Genomic DNA, 20,601 nt, shown 5'->3' with positions numbered 1-20,601 from the left:
GGTCTGGCAAACTCTACCTGGAGGTCAACTCTACCTGGAGGTCTGTCAAACTCTATCTGGAGGTCTGTCAAACTCTATCTGGAGGTATGTCAAACTCTACCTGGAGGTATGTCAAACTCTACCTGGAGGTATGTCAAACTCTACCTGGAGGTATGTCAAACTCTACCTGGAGGTATGTCAAACTCTACCTGGAGGTCAACTCTACCTGGTGGTATGGCAAACTCTACCTGGAGGTATGGCAAACTCTACCTGGGAGGTCAACTCTACCTGGGAGCTATGCCGAACTCTACCTGGGAGCTATGCCGAACTCTACCTGGGAGCTATGCCGAACTCTACCTGGGAGCTATGCCGAACTCTACCTGGGAGCTATGCCGAACTCTACCTGGGAGCTATGCCGAACTCTACCTGGGAGCTATGCCGAACTCTACCTGGGAGCTATGCCGAACTCTACCTGGGAGCTATGCCGAACTCTACCTGGGAGCTATGCCGAACTCTACCTGGGAGCTATGCCGAACTCTACCTGGGAGCTATGCCGAACTCTACCTGGGAGCTATGCCGAACTCTACCTGGGAGCTATGCCGAACTCTACCTGGGAGCTATGCCGAACTCTACCTGGGAGCTATGCCGAACTCTACCTGGGAGCTATGCCGAACTCTACCTGGGAGCTATGCCGAACTCTACCTGGAGCTATGCCGAACTCTACCTGGAGCTATGCCGAACTCTACCTGGGAGCTATGCCGAACTCTACCTGGGAGCTATGCCGAACTCTACCTGGGAGCTATGCCGAACTCTACCTGGGAGCTATGCCGAACTCTACCTGGGAGCTATGCCGAACTCTACCTGGAGCTATGCCGAACTCTACCTGGGAGCTATGCCGAACTCTACCTGGGAGCTATGCCGAACTCTACCTGGGAGCTATGCCGAACTCTACCTGGAGGTATGCCGAACTCTACCTGGAGGTATGCCGAACTCTACCTGGAGGTCAGACAAACTCTACCTGGAGGTCAGACAAACTCTACCTGGAGGTATGTCAAACTCTACCTGGAGGGAGGTCAAACTCTACCTGGAGGTCAACTCTACCTGGAGGGAGGTCAACTCTACCTGGAGGGAGGTCAAACTCTACCTGGAGGGAGGTCAAACTCTACCTGGAGGGAGGTCAAACTCTACCTGGAGGGAGGTCAAACTCTACCTGGAGGGAGGTCAAACTCTACCTGGAGGGAGGTCAAACTCTACCTGGAGGGAGGTCAAACTCTACCTGGAGGTCAAACTCTACCTGGAGGTCAAACTCTACCTGGAGGTCAAACTCTACCTGGAGGTCAAACTCTACCTGGAGGTCAAACTCTACCTGGAGGTCAAACTCTACCTGGAGGTCAAACTCTACCTGGAGGTCAAACTCTACCTGGAGGTCAAACTCTACCTGGAGGTCAAACTCTACCTGGAGGTCAAACTCTACCTGGAGGTCAAACTCTACCTGGAGGTCAAACTCTACCTGGAGGTCAAACTCTACCTGGAGGTCAACTCTACCTGGAGGTCAACTCTACCTGGAGGTCAACTCTACCTGGAGGTCAACTCTACCTGGAGGTATGGCAAACTCTACCTGGAGGTATGGCAAACTCTACCTGGAGGTATGGCAAACTCTACCTGGAGGTATGGCAAACTCTACCTGGAGGTATGGCAAACTCTACCTGGAGGTATGGCAAACTCTACCTGGAGGTATGGCAAACTCTACCTGGAGGTATGGCAAACTCTACCTGGAGGTCAACTCTACCTGGAGGTCAACTCTACCTGGAGGTCAACTCTACCTGGAGGTCAACTCTACCTGGAGGTCAACTCTACCTGGAGGTCAGGCAAACTCTACCTGGAGGTCAGGCAAACTCTACCTGGAGGTCAGGCAAACTCTACCTGGAGGTCAGGCAAACTCTACCTGGAGGTCAGGCAAACTCTACCTGGAGGTCAGGCAAACTCTACCTGGAGGTCTGGCAAACTCTACCTGGAGGTCTGGCAAACTCTACCTGGAGGTCTGGCAAACTCTACCTGGAGGTCTGGCAAACTCTACCTGGAGGTCTGGCAAACTCTACCTGGAGGTCTGGCAAACTCTACCTGGAGGTCTGGCAAACTCTACCTGGAGGTCTGGCAAACTCTACCTGGAGGTCTGGCAAACTCTACCTGGAGGTCTGGCAAACTCTACCTGGAGGTCTGGCAAACTCTACCTGGAGGTCTGGCAAACTCTACCTGGAGGTCTGGCAAACTCTACCTGGAGGTCTGGCAAACTCTACCTGGAGGTCTGGCAAACTCTACCTGGAGGTCTGGCAAACTCTACCTGGAGGTCAACTCTACCTGGAGGTCAACTCTACCTGGAGGTCAACTCTACCTGGAGGTCAACTCTACCTGGAGGTCAACTCTACCTGGAGGTCAACTCTACCTGGAGGTCAACTCTACCTGGAGGTCAACTCTACCTGGAGGTCAACTCTACCTGGAGGTCTGGCAAACTCTACCTGGAGGTACGGGGGCCTAGACAGCTGCCCTGGGGAATTCCTGATTCTACCTGGATTATGTTTGAGAGGCTTCCATTAGAGAACACCCTCAGTGTTCTGTTAGACAGGTAACTCTTTATCCACAATAATAACAGGGGATTTAAAGCAATAAACACATTTGTTTTTTTCAGCAGCAAAATATGAACAATAAATGTCAAAAGCTGCACTGAAGTTTTAACAAAAAGAAAAACAGCTGCCACAATGTTCTTAACTATTTATTTCATTTGTGTTAGTTCCTTACATGTTGAGTGCCCTTCCCTTATAAGCGTGTTGAAAGTCAGTTCATTTGTTTATTGTGAAATATCATTGTATCTGGTAAAAACAAATATCCTAAAGTTTACTAAGGGTCAGTAGCAGGCTGATTGGTCAGCTGTTTGAGCTTCCCTTTTTTGGGGTGGTAACGGGAATAGTTTTTGCTTCCCTCCAGGCCTGAGGGAACACAATTTCCTGTAGGCTTAGATTGAAGAGATTGCAAATAGGAGTGGCAATATAGTCCGCTACCATCTTCAAATCATTTTCCATCCAAGTTGTCGGTTCTAGGTGGTTTATCATTATTGATAGACATTTTTTTTTTTTTAATTAAATAAATAACCTTTTACACACACTAAATTGCAACGCTTGTCTTTCATAATCTGGTCAGTTATACTTGGATGTGTAGGTTCGGCATTTGTTGCTGGCGTGTGTGTGTGTGTGTGTGTGTGTGCGTGTGTTTGTGCGTGTGTGTGTCTGTGTGTGGTCTCACTTGGTAACCCCGGTCTCTCCAGAGTAGTAGAAGAAGCTACAGTCATCCAGAAACTTGTTGAGCTGAGGTTTGAGGACACTGTGGAGTTTGTCAGCTTTACCGCCCTTCACCATCTGATGGTAGTCAAAGTTAATCATCTTCACAGCTCCGGCGTGTTCGGACGCCTTCAGGTGACTCTGACAGAGACGGGAGAGGACGGACACATTTAAGATCCTAAAAAACACCCGCTAAAAGCAGAAGACAATTTTTTTTATCTGAAATCTGCTTCAGGTACATGAACCTTGGAGAATGTAAGGTTAGATGTATCTGGAATGCTTTGTTGACTGGGGTTATAGTAAAGTTAGATTTATCTGGAGTGCTTTGTTGACTGGGGTTAGGGTTGGGGTTATAGTAAGGTTAGATGTATCTGGAATGCTTTGTTGACTGGGGTTATAGTAAAGTTAGATGTATCTGGAGTGCTTTGTTGACTGGGGTTAGGGTTGGGGTTATAGTAAGGTTAGATGTATCTGGAATGCTTTGTTGACTGGGGTTATAGTAAGGTTAGATGTATCTGGAATGCTTTGTTGACTGGGCTAATAGTAAGGATAGATGTATCTGGAGTGCTTTGTTGACTGGGGTTAGGGTTGGAGTTATAGTAAGGTTAGATGTATCTGGAATGCTTTGTTGACTGGGGTTAGGGTTGGGGTTATAGTAAGGTTAGATGTATCTGGAGTGCTTTGTTGACTGGGGTTAGGGTTGGTGTTATAGTAAGGTTAGATGTATCTGGAATGCTTTGTTGACTGGGGTTAGGGTTGGGGTTATAGTAAGGATAGATGTATCTGGAATGCTTTGTTGACTGGGGTTATAGTAAGGTTAGATGTATCTGGAATGCTTTGTTGACTGGGGTTATAGTAAGGTTAGATGTATCTGGAGTGCGTTGTTGACTGGGGTTAGTGTTGGGGTTATAGTAAGGTTAGATGTATCTGGAATGCTTTTTTGACTGGGGTTATAGTAAGGTTAGATGTATCTGGAGTGCTTTGTTGACTGGGGTTAGGGTTGGGGTTATAGTAAGGGTAGATGTATATGGAGTGCTTTGTTGAGCATGTGTTCTCCCTACTTCATGCTGAACAGGTTAGGGATAGGAGGAAGGGTTATAGGAGGGGTAGGGGTTAAGGGTTACAGGAGGGGTAGGGGTTAATGGTTATAGGAGGGGTTAGGGGTTAAGGGTTATAGGAGGAGTTAGGGGTTATAGAAGAGGTAGGGTTTATAGGAGGGGTTAGAGGTTATAGGAGGGGTTAAGGGTTATAGGAGGAGTTAAGGGTTATAGGAGGAGTTAGGGGTTAAAGGGTTATAGGAGGGGTTAGGGGTTATAGGAGGGGTTAGGGGTTAAGGGTTACAGGAGGGGTTAGGGGTTAAGGGTTATAGGAGGGGTTAGGGGTTAAGGGTTATAGGAGGAGTTAGGGGTTAAAGGTTATAGAAGAGGTAGGGGTTAAGGGTTACAGGAGGGGTTAGGGGTTAAGGGTTACAGGAGGGGTTAGGGGTTAAGGGTTATAGGAGGGGTTAGGGGTTAAGGGTTATAGGAGGGGGTAGGGGTTAAGGGTTATAGGAGGAGTTAGGGGTTATAGAAGGGGTAGGGGTTAAGGGTTATAGGAGGGGTTAGGGGTTAAGGGTTATAGGAGGAGTTAGGGGTTAAGGGTTACAGGAGGGGTTAGGGGTTATAGAAGGGGTAGGGGTTAAGGGTTACAGGAGGGGTTAGGGGTTAAGGGTTATAGGAGGGTTTAGGGGTTAAGGGTTATAGAAGAGGTAGGGGTTAGGGGTTATAGGAGGGGTTAGGGGTTATAGGAGGGGTTAGGGGTTAAGGGTTATAGGAGGGGTTAGGGGTTAAGGGTTATAGGAGGAGTTAGGGGTTAAAGGTTATAGAAGAGGTAGGGGTTAAGGGTTACAGGAGGGGTTAGGGGTTAAGGGTTATAGGAGGAGTTAGGGGTTATAGAAGGGGTAGGGGTTAAGGGTTACAGGAGGGGTTAGGGGTTAAGGGTTATAGGAGGAGTTAGGGGTTATAGAAGGGGTAGGGGTTAAGGGTTACAGGAGGGGTTAGGGGTTAAGGGTTATAGAAGAGGTAGGGGTTAGGGGTTATAGGAGGGGTTAGGGGTTATAGGAGGGGTTAGGGGTTAAGGGTTACAGGAGGGGTTAGGGGTTAAGGGTTATAGGAGGGGTTAGGGGTTAAGGGTTATAGGAGGAGTTAGGGGTTAAAGGTTATAGAAGAGGTAGGGGTTAAGGGTTACAGGAGGGGTTAGGGGTTAAGGGTTACAGGAGGGGTTAGGGGTTAAGGGTTATAGGAGGGGTTAGGGGTTAAGGGTTATAGGAGGGGGTAGGGGTTAAGGGTTATAGGAGGAGTTAGGGGTTATAGAAGGGGTAGGGGTTAAGGGTTATAGGAGGGGTTAGGGGTTAAGGGTTATAGGAGGAGTTAGGGGTTAAGGGTTACAGGAGGGGTTAGGGGTTATAGAAGGGGTAGGGGTTAAGGGTTACAGGAGGGGTTAGGGGTTAAGGGTTATAGGAGGGTTTAGGGGTTAAGGGTTATAGAAGAGGTAGGGGTTAGGGGTTATAGGAGGGGTTAGGGGTTATAGGAGGGGTTAGGGGTTAAGGGTTATAGGAGGGGTTAGGGGTTAAGGGTTATAGGAGGAGTTAGGGGTTAAAGGTTATAGAAGAGGTAGGGGTTAAGGGTTACAGGAGGGGTTAGGGGTTAAGGGTTATAGGAGGAGTTAGGGGTTATAGAAGGGGTAGGGGTTAAGGGTTACAGGAGGGGTTAGGGGTTAAGGGTTATAGGAGGAGTTAGGGGTTATAGAAGGGGTAGGGGTTAAGGGTTACAGGAGGGGTTAGGGGTTAAGGGTTATAGAAGAGGTAGGGGTTAGGGGTTATAGGAGGGGTTAGGGGTTATAGGAGGGGTTAGGGGTTAAGGGTTATAGGAGGGGTTAGGGGTTAAGGGTTATAGGAGGAGTTAGGGGTTAAAGGTTATAGAAGAGGTAGGGGTTAAGGGTTACAGGAGGGGTTAGGGGTTAAGGGTTATAGGAGGAGTTAGGGGTTATAGAAGGGGTAGGGGTTAAGGGTTACAGGAGGGGTTAGGGGTTAAGGGTTATAGGAGGAGTTAGGGGTTATAGAAGGGGTAGGGGTTAAGGGTTACAGGAGGGGTTAGGGGTTATAGAAGGGGTAGGGGTTAAGGGTTACAGGAGGAGTTAGGGGTTAAGGGTTATAGGAGGGGTTAAGGGTTATAGAAGAGGTAGGGGTTAGGGGTTATAGGAGGGGTTAGGGGTTATAGGAGGAGTTAGGGGTTAAGGGTTATAGGAGGGGTAGGGGTTAAGGGTTATAGGAGGAGTTAGGGGTTAAGGTTTATAGGAGGGGTTAGGGGTTAAGGGTTATAGGAGGGGTTAGGGGTTAAGGGTTATAGGAGGAGTTAGGGGTTATAGAAGAGGTAGGGGTTAAAGGTTATAGGAGGGGTTAGGGGTTATAGGAGGAGTTAGGGGTTAAAGGTTATAGGAGGAGTTAGGGGTTATAGGAGGAGTTAGGGGTTAAGGGTTATAGGAGGAGTTAGGGGTTAAGGGTTATAGAAAAGGTAGGGGTTAGGGGTTATAGGAGGGGTTAGGGGTTATAGGAGGGGTTAGGGGTTAAGGGTTATAGAAGAGGTAGGGGTTAGGGGTTACAGGAGGGGTTAGGGGTTAAGGGTTATAGAAGAGGTAGGGGTTAGGGGTTATAGGAGGGGTTAGGGGTTAATGGTTATAGAAGGGGTTAAGGGTTATAGGAGGAGTTAGGGGTTAAAGGTTATAGAAGAGGTAGGGGTTAAGGGTTATAGAAGGGGTTAAGGGTTATAGGAGGAGTTAGGGGTTAAAGGTTATAGAAGAGGTAGGGGTTAAGGGTTACAGGAGGGGTTAGGGGTTAAGGGTTATAGGAGGGGTTAAGGGTTAAGGGTTATAGGAGGAGTTAGGGTAGGGGTTAAGGGTTATAGGAGGGGTTAGGGGTTATAGGAGGGGTTAGGGGTTATAGGAGGAGTTAGGGGTTAAGGGTTATAGGAGGGGTTAGGGGTTAAGGGTTATAGGAGGGGTTAGGGGTTAAGGGTTATAGGAGGAGTTAGGGGTTATAGAAGAGGTAGGGGTTAAAGGTTATAGGAGGGGTTAAAGGTTATAGGAGGAGTTAGGGGTTATAGGAGGAGTTAGGGGTTAAGGGTTATAGGAGGAGTTAAGGGTTAAGGGTTATAGGAGGGGTTAAGGGTTAAGGGTTATAGGAGGAGTTAGGGTAGGGGTTAAGGGTTATAGGAGGGGTTAGGGGTTATAGGAGGGGTTAGGGGTTATAGGAGGAGTTAGGGGTTAAGGTTTATAGGAGGGGTTAGGGGTTAAGGGTTATAGGAGGGGTTAGGGGTTAAGGGTTATAGGAGGAGTTAGGGGTTATAGAAGAGGTAGGGGTTAAAGGTTATAGGAGGGGTTAGGGGTTATAGGAGGAGTTAGGGGTTAAAGGTTATAGGAGGAGTTAGGGGTTATAGGAGGAGTTAGGGGTTAAGGGTTATAGGAGGAGTTAGGGGTTAAGGGTTATAGGAGGAGTTAGGGGTTAAGGGTTATAGAAAAGGTAGGGGTTAGGGGTTATAGGAGGGGTTAGGGGTTATAGAAGGGGTTAGGGGTTAAGGGTTATAGAAGAGGTAGGGGTTAGGGGTTACAGGAGGGGTTAGGGGTTAAGGGTTATAGAAGAGGTAGGGGTTAGGGGTTATAGGAGGGGTTAGGGGTTAAGGGTTATAGAAGGGGTTAAGGGTTATAGGAGGACTTAGGGGTTAAGGGTTATAGGAGGGGTTAGGGGTTAAAGGTTATAGAAGAGGTAGGGGTTAAGGGTTATAGAAGGGGTTAAGGGTTATAGGAGGAGTTAGGGGTTAAAGGTTATAGAAGAGGTAGGGGTTAAGGGTTACAGGAGGGGTTAGGGGTTATAGGAGGGGTTAAGGGTTAAGGGTTATAGGAGGAGTTAGGGTAGGGGTTAAGGGTTATAGGAGGGGTTAGGGGTTATAGGAGGGGTTAGGGGTTATAGGAGGAGTTAGGGGTTAAGGGTTATAGGAGGGGTTAGGGGTTAAGGGTTATAGGAGGGGTTAGGGGTTAAGGGTTATAGGAGGAGTTAGGGGTTATAGAAGAGGTAGGGGTTAAAGGTTATAGGAGGGGTTAAAGGTTATAGGAGGAGTTAGGGGTTATAGGAGGAGTTAGGGGTTAAGGGTTATAGGAGGAGTTAAGGGTTAAGGGTTATAGGAGGGGTTAAGGGTTATAGGAGGAGTTAGGGTAGGGGTTAAGGGTTATAGGAGGGGTTAGGGGTTATAGGAGGGGTTAGGGGTTATAGGAGGAGTTAGGGGTTAAGGTTTATAGGAGGGGTTAGGGGTTAAGGGTTATAGGTGGGGTTAGGGGTTAAGGGTTATAGGAGGGGTTAGGGGTTAAGGGTTATAGGAGGAGTTAGGGGTTATAGAAGAGGTAGGGGTTAAAGGTTATAGGAGGGGTTAAAGGTTATAGGAGGAGTTAGGGGTTATAGGAGGAGTTAGGGGTTAAGGGTTATAGGAGGAGTTAAGGGTTAAGGGTTATAGGAGGGGTTAAGGGTTATAGGAGGAGTTAGGGTAGGGGTTAAGGGTTATAGGAGGGGTTAGGGGTTATAGGAGGGGTTAGGGGTTATAGGAGGAGTTAGGGGTTAAGGTTTATAGGAGGGGTTAGGGGTTAAGGGTTATAGGAGGGGTTAGGGGTTAAGGGTTATAGGAGGAGTTAGGGGTTATAGAAGAGGTAGGGGTTAAAGGTTAAAGGAGGGGTTAGGGGTTATAGGAGGAGTTAGGGGTTAAAGGTTATAGGAGGAGTTAGGGGTTATAGGAGGAGTTAGGGGTTAAGGGTTATAGGAGGAGTTAGGGGTTAAGGGTTATAGAAAAGGTAGGGGTTAGGGGTTATAGGAGGGGTTAGGGGTTATAGGAGGGGTTAGGGGTTATAGGAGGAGTTAGGGGTTAAGGTTTATAGGAGGGGTTAGGGGTTAAGGGTTATAGGAGGGGTTAGGGGTTAAGGGTTATAGGAGGAGTTAGGGGTTATAGAAGAGGTAGGGGTTAAAGGTTAAAGGAGGGGTTAGGGGTTATAGGAGGAGTTAGGGGTTAAAGGTTATAGGAGGAGTTAGGGGTTATAGGAGGAGTTAGGGGTTAAGGGTTATAGGAGGAGTTAGGGGTTAAGGGTTATAGAAAAGGTAGGGGTTAGGGGTTATAGGAGGGGTTAGGGGTTATAGGAGGGGTTAGGGGTTAAGGGTTATAGAAGAGGTAGGGGTTAGGGGTTACAGGAGGGGTTAGGGGTTAAGGGTTATAGAAGAGGTAGGGGTTAGGGGTTATAGGAGGGGTTAGGGGTTAAGGGTTATAGAAGGGGTTAAGGGTTATAGGAGGAGTTAGGGGTTAAGGGTTATAGGAGGGGTTAGGGGTTAAAGGTTATAGAAGAGGTAGGGGTTAAGGGTTATAGAAGGGGTTAAGGGTTATAGGAGGAGTTAGGGGTTAAAGGTTATAGAAGAGGTAGGGGTTAAGGGTTACAGGAGGGGTTAGGGGTTAAGGGTTATAGGAGGGGTTAAGGGTTATAGGAGGAGTTAGCGTAGGGGTTAAGGGTTATAGGAGGGGTTAGGGGTTAAAGGTTATAGAAGAGGTAGGAGTTAGGGGTTAAGGGTTATAGGAGGAGTTAGGGGTTAAGGGTTATAGGAGGAGTTAGGGGTTATAGAAGAGGTAGGGTTTATAGGAGGGGTTAGAGGTTATAGGAGGGGTTAAGGGTTATAGGAGGAGTTAAGGGTTATAGGAGGAGTTAGGGGTTAAAGGGTTATAGGAGGGGTTAGGGGTTATAGGAGGGGTTAGGGGTTAAGGGTTACAGGAGGGGTTAGGGGTTAAGGGTTATAGGAGGGGTTAGGGGTTAAGGGTTATAGGAGGAGTTAGGGGTTAAAGGTTATAGAAGAGGTAGGGGTTAAAGGTTACAGGAGGGGTTAGGGGTTAAGGGTTACAGGAGGGGTTAGGGGTTAAGGGTTATAGGAGGGGTTAGGGGTTAAGGGTTATAGGAGGGGGTAGGGGTTAAGGGTTATAGGAGGAGTTAGGGGTTATAGAAGGGGTAGGGGTTAAGGGTTATAGGAGGGGTTAGGGGTTAAGGGTTATAGGAGGAGTTAGGGGTTAAGGGTTACAGGAGGGGTTAGGGGTTATAGAAGGGGTAGGGGTTAAGGGTTACAGGAGGGGTTAGGGGTTAAGGGTTATAGGAGGGTTTAGGGGTTAAGGGTTATAGAAGAGGTAGGGGTTAGGGGTTATAGGAGGGGTTAGGGGTTATAGGAGGGGTTAGGGGTTAAGGGTTATAGGAGGGGTTAGGGGTTAAGGGTTATAGGAGGAGTTAGGGGTTAAAGGTTATAGAAGAGGTAGGGGTTAAGGGTTACAGGAGGGGTTAGGGGTTAAGGGTTATAGGAGGAGTTAGGGGTTATAGAAGGGGTAGGGGTTAAGGGTTACAGGAGGGGTTAGGGGTTAAGGGTTATAGGAGGAGTTAGGGGTTATAGAAGGGGTAGGGGTTAAGGGTTACAGGAGGGGTTAGGGGTTAAGGGTTATAGGAGGAGTTAGGGGTTATAGAAGGGGTAGGGGTTAAGGGTTACAGGAGGGGTTAGGGGTTATAGAAGGGGTAGGGGTTAAGGGTTACAGGAGGGGTTAGGGGTTAAGGGTTATAGGAGGGGTTAAGGGTTATAGAAGAGGTAGGGGTTAGGGGTTATAGGAGGGGTTAGGGGTTATAGGAGGAGTTAGGGGTTAAGGGTTATAGGAGGGGTAGGGGTTAAGGGTTATAGGAGGAGTTAGGGGTTAAGGTTTATAGGAGGGGTTAGGGGTTAAGGGTTATAGGAGGGGTTAGGGGTTAAGGGTTATAGGAGGAGTTAGGGGTTATAGAAGAGGTAGGGGTTAAAGGTTATAGGAGGGGTTAGGGGTTATAGGAGGAGTTAGGGGTTAAAGGTTATAGGAGGAGTTAGGGGTTATAGGAGGAGTTAGGGGTTAAGGGTTATAGGAGGAGTTAGGGGTTAAGGGTTATAGAAAAGGTAGGGGTTAGGGGTTATAGGAGGGGTTAGGGGTTATAGGAGGGGTTAGGGGTTAAGGGTTATAGAAGAGGTAGGGGTTAGGGGTTACAGGAGGGGTTAGGGGTTAAGGGTTATAGAAGAGGTAGGGGTTAGGGGTTATAGGAGGGGTTAGGGGTTAAGGGTTATAGAAGGGGTTAAGGGTTATAGGAGGAGTTAGGGGTTAAAGGTTATAGAAGAGGTAGGGGTTAAGGGTTACAGGAGGGGTTAGGGGTTAAGGGTTATAGGAGGGGTTAAGGGTTAAGGGTTATAGGCGGAGTTAGGGTAGGGGTTAAGGGTTATAGGAGGGGTTAGGGGTTATAGGAGGGGTTAGGGGTTATAGGAGGAGTTAGGGGTTAAGGGTTATAGGAGGGGTTAGGGGTTAAGGGTTATAGGAGGGGTTAGGGGTTAAGGGTTATAGGAGGAGTTAGGGGTTATAGAAGAGGTAGGGGTTAAAGGTTATAGGAGGGGTTAAAGGTTATAGGAGGAGTTAGGGGTTATAGGAGGAGTTAGGGGTTAAGGGTTATAGGAGGAGTTAAGGGTTAAGGGTTATAGGAGGGGTTAAGGGTTAAGGGTTATAGGAGGAGTTAGGGTAGGGGTTAAGGGTTATAGGAGGGGTTAGGGGTTATAGGAGGGGTTAGGGGTTATAGGAGGAGTTAGGGGTTAAGGTTTATAGGAGGGGTTAGGGGTTAAGGGTTATAGGAGGGGTTAGGGGTTAAGGGTTATAGGAGGAGTTAGGGGTTATAGAAGAGGTAGGGGTTAAAGGTTATAGGAGGGGTTAGGGGTTATAGGAGGAGTTAGGGGTTAAAGGTTATAGGAGGAGTTAGGGGTTATAGGAGGAGTTAGGGGTTAAGGGTTATAGGAGGAGTTAGGGGTTAAGGGTTATAGGAGGAGTTAGGGGTTAAGGGTTATAGAAAAGGTAGGGGTTAGGGGTTATAGGAGGGGTTAGGGGTTATAGGAGGGGTTAGGGGTTAAGGGTTATAGAAGAGGTAGGGGTTAGGGGTTACAGGAGGGGTTAGGGGTTAAGGGTTATAGAAGAGGTAGGGGTTAGGGGTTATAGGAGGGGTTAGGGGTTAAGGGTTATAGAAGGGGTTAAGGGTTATAGGAGGGGTTAGGGGTTAAAGGTTATAGAAGAGGTAGGGGTTAAGGGTTATAGAAGGGGTTAAGGGTTATAGGAGGAGTTAGGGGTTAAAGGTTATAGAAGAGGTAGGGGTTAAGGGTTACAGGAGGGGTTAGGGGTTATAGGAGGGGTTAAGGGTTAAGGGTTATAGGAGGAGTTAGGGTAGGGGTTAAGGGTTATATGAGGGGTTAGGGGTTATAGGAGGGGTTAGGGGTTATAGGAGGAGTTAGGGGTTAAGGGTTATAGGAGGGGTTAGGGGTTAAGGGTTATAGGAGGGGTTAGGGGTTAAGGGTTATAGGAGGAGTTAGGGGTTATAGAAGAGGTAGGGGTTAAAGGTTATAGGAGGGGTTAAAGGTTATAGGAGGAGTTAGGGGTTATAGGAGGAGTTAGGGGTTAAGGGTTATAGGAGGGGTTAGGGGTTATAGGAGGAGTTAGGGGTTAAGGTTTATAGGAGGGGTTAGGGGTTAAGGGTTATAGGAGGGGTTAGGGGTTAAGGGTTATAGGAGGAGTTAGGGGTTATAGAAGAGGTAGGGGTTAAAGGTTATAGGAGGGGTTAGGGGTTATAGGAGGAGTTAGGGGTTAAAGGTTATAGGAGGAGTTAGGGGTTATAGGAGGAGTTAGGGGTTAAGGGTTATAGGAGGAGTTAGGGGTTAAGGGTTATAGGAGGAGTTAGGGGTTAAGGGTTATAGAAAAGGTAGGGGTTAGGGGTTATAGGAGGGGTTAGGGGTTATAGGAGGGGTTAGGGGTTAAGGGTTATAGAAGAGGTAGGGGTTAGGGGTTACAGGAGGGGTTAGGGGTTAAGGGTTATAGAAGAGGTAGGGGTTAGGGGTTATAGGAGGGGTTAGGGGTTAAGGGTTATAGAAGGGGTTAAGGGTTATAGGAGGGGTTAGGGGTTAAAGGTTATAGAAGAGGTAGGGGTTAAGGGTTATAGAAGGGGTTAAGGGTTATAGGAGGAGTTAGGGGTTAAAGGTTATAGAAGAGGTAGGGGTTAAGGGTTACAGGAGGGGTTAGGGGTTATAGGAGGGGTTAAGGGTTAAGGGTTATAGGAGGAGTTAGGGTAGGGGTTAAGGGTTATAGGAGGGGTTAGGGGTTATAGGAGGGGTTAGGGGTTATAGGAGGAGTTAGGGGTTAAGGGTTATAGGAGGGGTTAGGGGTTAAGGGTTATAGGAGGGGTTAGGGGTTAAGGGTTATAGGAGGAGTTAGGGGTTATAGAAGAGGTAGGGGTTAAAGGTTATAGGAGGGGTTAAAGGTTATAGGAGGAGTTAGGGGTTATAGGAGGAGTTAGGGGTTAAGGGTTATAGGAGGAGTTAAGGGTTAAGGGTTATAGGAGGGGTTAAGGGTTATAGGAGGAGTTAGGGTAGGGGTTAAGGGTTATAGGAGGGGTTAGGGGTTATAGGAGGGGTTAGGGGTTATAGGAGGAGTTAGGGGTTAAGGTTTATAGGAGGGGTTAGGGGTTAAGGGTTATAGGAGGGGTTAGGGGTTAAGGGTTATAGGAGGGGTTAGGGGTTAAGGGTTATAGGAGGAGTTAGGGGTTATAGAAGAGGTAGGGGTTAAAGGTTATAGGAGGGGTTAAAGGTTATAGGAGGAGTTAGGGGTTATAGGAGGAGTTAGGGGTTAAGGGTTATAGGAGGAGTTAAGGGTTAAGGGTTATAGGAGGGGTTAAGGGTTATAGGAGGAGTTAGGGTAGGGGTTAAGGGTTATAGGAGGGGTTAGGGGTTATAGGAGGGGTTAGGGGTTATAGGAGGAGTTAGGGGTTAAGGTTTATAGGAGGGGTTAGGGGTTAAGGGTTATAGGAGGGGTTAGGGGTTAAGGGTTATAGGAGGAGTTAGGGGTTATAGAAGAGGTAGGGGTTAAAGGTTAAAGGAGGGGTTAGGGGTTATAGGAGGAGTTAGGGGTTAAAGGTTATAGGAGGAGTTAGGGGTTATAGGAGGAGTTAGGGGTTAAGGGTTATAGGAGGAGTTAGGGGTTAAGGGTTATAGAAAAGGTAGGGGTTAGGGGTTATAGGAGGGGTTAGGGGTTATAGGAGGGGTTAGGGGTTAAGGGTTATAGAAGAGGTAGGGGTTAGGGGTTACAGGAGGGGTTAGGGGTTAAGGGTTATAGAAGAGGTAGGGGTTAGGGGTTATAGGAGGGGTTAGGGGTTAAGGGTTATAGAAGGGGTTAAGGGTTATAGGAGGAGTTAGGGGTTAAGGGTTATAGAAGAGGTAGGGGTTAAGGGTTACAGGAGGGGTTAGGGGTTAAGGGTTATAGGAGGAGTTAGGGGTTAAAGGTTATAGAAGAGGTAGGGGTTAAGGGTTACAGGAGGGGTTAGGGGTTAAGGGTTATAGGAGGGGTTAAGGGTTAAGGGTTATAGGAGGAGTTAGGGTAGGGGTTAAGGGTTATAGGAGGGGTTAGGGGTTATAGGAGGGGTTAGGGGTTATAGGAGGAGTTAGGGGTTAAGGGTTATAGGAGGGGTTAGGGGTTAAGGGTTATAGGAGGGGTTAGGGGTTAAGGGTTATAGGAGGAGTTAGGGGTTATAGAAGAGGTAGGGGTTAAAGGTTATAGGAGGGGTTAAAGGTTATAGGAGGAGTTAGGGGTTATAGGAGGAGTTAGGGGTTAAGGGTTATAGGAGGAGTTAGGGGTTAAGGGTTATAGAAAAGGTAGGGGTTAGGGGTTATAGGAGGGTTAGGGGTTATAGGAGGGGTTAGGGGTTAAGGGTTATAGAAGAGGTAGGGGTTAGGGGTTACAGGAGGGGTTAGGGGTTAAGGGTTATAGAAGAGGTAGGGGTTAGGGGTTATAGGAGGGGTTAGGGGTTATAGAAGGGGTTAAGGGTTATAGGAGGAGTTAGGGGTTAAGGGTTATAGGAGGGGTTAGGGGTTAAAGGTTATAGAAGAGGTAGGGGTTAAGGGTTACAGGAGGGGTTAGGGGTTAAAGGTTATAGAAGAGGTAGGGGTTAAGGGTTACAGGAGGGGTAGGGGTTATGTACCTGGAATGCTTTGCTGAGCATGTGTTCTCCCTCCTTCATGCCTAGCAGGTTGATGATCACCTGTTTCCCATACAGCCTCCTCAGAGCACTGAAGTGTCTGGAACACAGTCACATACACAGGTGAGATATCACTCTCTAACACAGTCACATACACAGGTGAGATATCACTCTGGAACACAGTCACATACACAGGTGAGATATCACTCTGGAACACAGTCACATACACAGGTGAGATATCACTCTCTAACACAGTCACATACACAGGTGAGATATCACTCTCTAACACAGTCACATACACAGGTGAGATATCACTCTCTAACACAGTCACATACACAGGTGAGATATCACTCTGGAACACAGTCACATACACAGGTGAGATATCACTCTGGAACACAGTCACATACACAGGTGAGATATCACTCTGGAACACAGTCACATACACAGGTGAGATATCACTCTGGGACACAGTCACATACACAGGTGAGATATCACTCTGGAACACAGTCACATACACAGGTGAGATATCACTCTGGAACACAGTCACATACACAGGTGAGATATCACTCTGGGACACAGTCACATACACAGGTGAGATATCACTCTGGAACACAGTCACATACACAGGTGAGATATCACTCTGGGACACAGTCACATACACAGGTGAGATATCACTCTGGAACACAGTCACATACACAGGTGAGATATCCCTCCCACAGACCCCCCCCCCCCCCCCCCCCCCGCCTCCCCAGAAGATGACACCTGAGAGTCAGAGGCATTACGACATTGTCAAAGGAACCAGCCTCAGTGAAGACCCACTCAGACAGTAGACCCCACTACAGAGAAGACCCCACTACAGAGAAGACCCCACTACAGAGAAGACCCCACTACAGAGAAGCCCCACTACAGAGAAGCCCCACTCAGACAGAAGACCCACTCAGACAGTATACCTCACTACAGAGAAGCCCCACTACAGAGAAGACCCCACAACAGACAGAAGCCCCACTACAGACAGAAGAACCCACTACAGAGAAGCCCCACTCAGACAGTATACCTCACTACAGAGAAGCCCCACTACAGAGAAGACCCCACTCAGACAGAAGCCCCACTCAGACAGAAGACCCCACTCAGACAGAAGACCCCACTACAGACAGAAGCCCCACTCAGACAGAAGACCCCACTACAGAGAAGACCCCACTCAGACAGAAGCCCCACTCAGACAGAAGACCCCACTCAGACAGAAGCCCCACTCAGACAGAAGCCCCACTCAGACAGAAGACCCCACTCAGACAGAAGACCCCACTCAGACAGAAGCCCCACTCAGACAGAAGACCCCACTCAGACAGAAGACCCCACTCAGACAGAAGCCCCACTCAGACAGAAGCCCCACTCAGACAGAAGCCCCACTCAGACAGAAGACCCCACTCAGACAGAAGACCCCACTCAGACAGAAGCCCCACTCAGACAGAAGCCCCACTCAGACAGAAGCCCCACTCAGACAGAAGCCCCACTCAGACAGAAGCCCCACTCAGACAGAAGACCCCAGTCAGACAGAAGCCCCACTCAGACAGAAGCCCCACTCAGACAGAAGCCCCACTCAGACAGAAGCCCCACTCAGACAGAAGCCCCACTCAGACAGTAGAACCCACTACAGAGAAGACCCACTACAGAGAAGACCCACTACAGAGAAGACCCACTCAGACAGGGGATATTACAGGTGTATGTAATGGTTAACAGTCAAGGTAACAACCACCTAGTACACTGAACAAAAACATAAAACACAACATGTAACAATTTCAAACATTTTACTGAGTTACAGTTCATATCAGGAAACCAGTCAATTTAAATGAATTCATGAGGCCCTAATCTATGGATTTCACGACTGGGAATACAGATATACATCTGTTGGTTATGTGTACAGATCCTTGTGTCACGGGGCTGTGCCTTATCCTGCTGAATCATGAGGTGATGGCGGTGGATGAATGGCACGCCAACGGGCCTCAGGATCTCGTCACGGTATTTAAGTGTGTTCATTGTCCGTAGCTTATGTCTGCCCATACCATAACCCCAGAGCAGGGCACCGCTCGCCCCCCACACGACCCCATACACGCTGTCTGACACCCGGTACAGTTGGAATCCGTGAAGAACACACTTCCCCATCAAAAGTAACTTTTCCCCCCACTGAAGTCAGTTACAACGTGAACCTGCAGTCAGATCAGCACCCTGGTGAGGTGTGCAGGTGAACTTCCCTGAGACGATTTCTGACAGTTTGTGCAGAAATTCTTCGTTTGTGCAAACCCACAGTTTCATTAGCTATCCGGGTGGCTGGTCTCAGATAAACCCTGCAGGTTAAGAATCTGGATGTGGAGGTCCTGGGCTGGCGTGGTTACACGTGGTCTGCGGTTGTGAGGCCGGTTGTACGTACTGCCAAATTCTCTAAAACAACGTTGGAGGCGGATTATGGTAGAGAAACAAACATTTAATTATCTGGCAACAGCTCTGGTGGACATTCCTGCAGTCAGCATGCCAATTGCACGCTCCCTCAAAACTTGAGACATCGGTGGCTTTGCTTTGTGTGACAAAACTGCACATTTTTGGGGCCATTTTATTGTCCCTGGCACAAGGTGCACCTGTGTAATGATCTTGCTATTTTTAATCACCTTTTATTTTATTTTATATATGCCACACCTGTCAGGTGGATGGATTATCTTGTAAAAGCAGAAATGCTCACTAACAGGGATGTAAACAAATTTATGCACAAAATTTGACAAATACGTTTTTTGTGCATTTGGAAAATGTCTAGAATCTTGAATTTCAGCTCATGAAACATGAGAACAACACTTTACATATTGCGTTTATATTTTTTATTCAGTAAAGTAGCATTTAAATCCTACTGCAGCCTTGCTAATGTCAACAAGACTAGTGTTTAATGTCTCTCTCTCTGTGACCTAGTAGAAGTAGTCAGACACCCTATTCCCTCTGTAGTGCACTATCCCCAGTATGAGTCTGGTCCAAAGTAGTGCACTATCCCCAGTAGGACTCTGGTCCAAAGTAGTGCACTATCCCCAGTAGGACTCTGGTCCAAAGTAGTGCACTATCCCCAGTAGGACTCTGGTCCAAAGTAGTGCACTATCCCCAGTAGGACTCTGGTCCAAAGTAGTGCACTATCCCCAGTAGGACTCTGGTCCAAAGTAGTGCACTATCCCCAGTAGGACTCTGGTCCAAAGTAGTGCACTATCCCCAATATGACTCTGGTACAAAGTAGTACACTATCCCCAGTATGACTCTGGTCCAAAGTAGTGAACTATCCCCAATATGACTCTGGTCCAAAGTAGTGCACTATCCCCAGTATGACTCTGGTCCAAAGTAGTGCACTATCCCCAGTATGACTCTGGTCCAAAGTAGTGCACTATCCCCAATATGACTCTGGTCCAAAGTAGTGGACTATCCCCAGTATGACTCTGGTCCAAAGTAGTGCACTATCCCCAATATGACTCTGGTCCAAAGTAGTGCACTATCCCCAGTATGACTCTGGTCCAAAGTAGTGCACTATCCCCATTATGACTCTGGTCCAAAGTAGTGCACTATCCCCAGTATGACTCTGGTCCAAAGTAGTGCACTATCCCCAATATGACTCTGGTCCAAAGTAGTGCACTATCCCCAGTAGGACTCTGGTCCAAAGTAGTGCACTATCCCCAATATGACTCTGGTCCAAAGTAGTGCACTATCCCCAATATGACTCTGGTCCAAAGTAGTGCACTATCCCCAGTATGACTCTGGTCCAAAGTAGTGCACTATCCCCAATATGACTCTGGTCCAAAGTAGTGCACTATCCCCAGTAGGACTCTGGTCCAAAGTAGTGCACTATCCCCAATATGACTCTGGTCCAAAGTAGTGCACTATCCCCAATATGACTCTGGTCCAAAGTAGTGCACTATCCCCAATAGGACTCTGGTCCAAAGTAGTACACTATCCCCAGTATGACTCTGGTCCAAAGTAGTGAACTATCCCCAATAGGACTCTGGTCCAAAGTAGTGCACTATCCCCAATAGGACTCTGGTCCAAAGTAGTGCACTATCCCCAATAGGACTCTTGTCCAAAGTAGTGCACTATCCCCAGTAGGACTCTGGTCCAAAGTAGTGCACTATCCCCAGTATGACTCTGGTCCAAAGTAGTGCACTATCCCCAGTATGACTCTGGTCCAAAGTAGTACACTATCCCCAGTAGGACTCTGGTCCAAAGTAGTGCACTATCCCCAATAGGACTCTGGTACAAAGTAGTGGACTATCCCCAGTATGACTCTGGTCCAAAGTAGTACACTATCCCCAATATGACTCTGGTCCAAAGTAGTGAACTATCCCCAGTATGACTCTGGTCCAAAGTAGTGCACTATCCCCAGTATGACTCTGGTCCAAAGTAGTGCACTATCCCCAGTAGGACTCTGGTCCAAAGTAGTGGACTATATAAGGATAATAGGATGCCATTTGGGATGCACCCAGTGTCCAGTCTTATCTGGTGGCCCAGAACTTTCCTTTTAACCAACTGCTTCAGTATGAGGCACATCATCCGGAGGAAGGGCTGTGTCTCCTCTCATCTCGTCACACTACTGTAAGGTTTACACAGCTAACAGACCGAGGGGAAACTAATTACCTCTCAAAAGCCGGTGCGTTGGCCTCGTACCCTCTGGAGAGCTTGACACGATGAGAGCCCACCTTTAGGAGAGAGACAGGGAGAGAGACAGGGAGAGAGACAGGGAGAGAGAAAGAGGGAGAGAGACAGGGAGAGAAAGAGGGAGAGAAAGAGGGAGAGAGAAAGAGGGAGAGAGACAGGTAGAGAGACCGGGCGAGAGACAGGGCGAGAGACAGGGAGAGAAAGAGGGTGAGAAAGAGGGCGAGAGACAGGGAGAGAAAGAGGGAGAGAGAAAGAGGGCGAGAGACAGGGAGAGAAAGAGGGAGAGAGACAGGGAGAGAGACAGGGAGAGAGAAAGAGGGTGAGAAAGAGGGCGAGAAAGAGGGAGAGAGACAGAGGGAGAGAGACAGGGAGAGAGACAGGGAGAGAGACAGGGAGAGAGACAGGGAGAGAGAAAGAGGGCGAGAGAGAGAAAGACAGCAGGGTCATGTGGTTATCCTCTGTAGTACCCAGATACACCCGTTACTAGGGAGTCAAATGAACACACCAAGGT

The 20,601-nt window shown here is 48.0% G+C and overlaps 1 protein-coding gene across 9 annotated transcripts in view; it reads right to left on the bottom strand.

The window, feature by feature from the left end:
• synj1 (synaptojanin 1) overlaps positions 1 to 20,601 on the bottom strand; it is a 132,582-nt gene that overhangs the window by 77,444 nt on the left and 34,537 nt on the right. For all 9 annotated transcript variants that reach the window (XM_055936786.1, XM_055936793.1, XM_055936791.1 and 6 more), the window contains exons 7-9: positions 20,070 to 20,131; positions 15,423 to 15,519; positions 3,277 to 3,452 (exon numbers count right to left, since the gene is read on the bottom strand). In XM_055936786.1, the coding sequence (XP_055792761.1) occupies positions 3,277 to 3,452; positions 15,423 to 15,519; positions 20,070 to 20,131 (335 nt within the window). The remainder of the gene's footprint in view (positions 1 to 3,276; positions 3,453 to 15,422; positions 15,520 to 20,069; positions 20,132 to 20,601) is intronic.

Source organism: Salvelinus fontinalis, chromosome 10 (assembly GCF_029448725.1).
Source record: "Salvelinus fontinalis isolate EN_2023a chromosome 10, ASM2944872v1, whole genome shotgun sequence".
Lineage (NCBI taxonomy): Eukaryota > Metazoa > Chordata > Actinopteri > Salmoniformes > Salmonidae > Salvelinus > Salvelinus fontinalis.
This window is presented reverse-complemented; position numbering and strand designations above follow the sequence as displayed.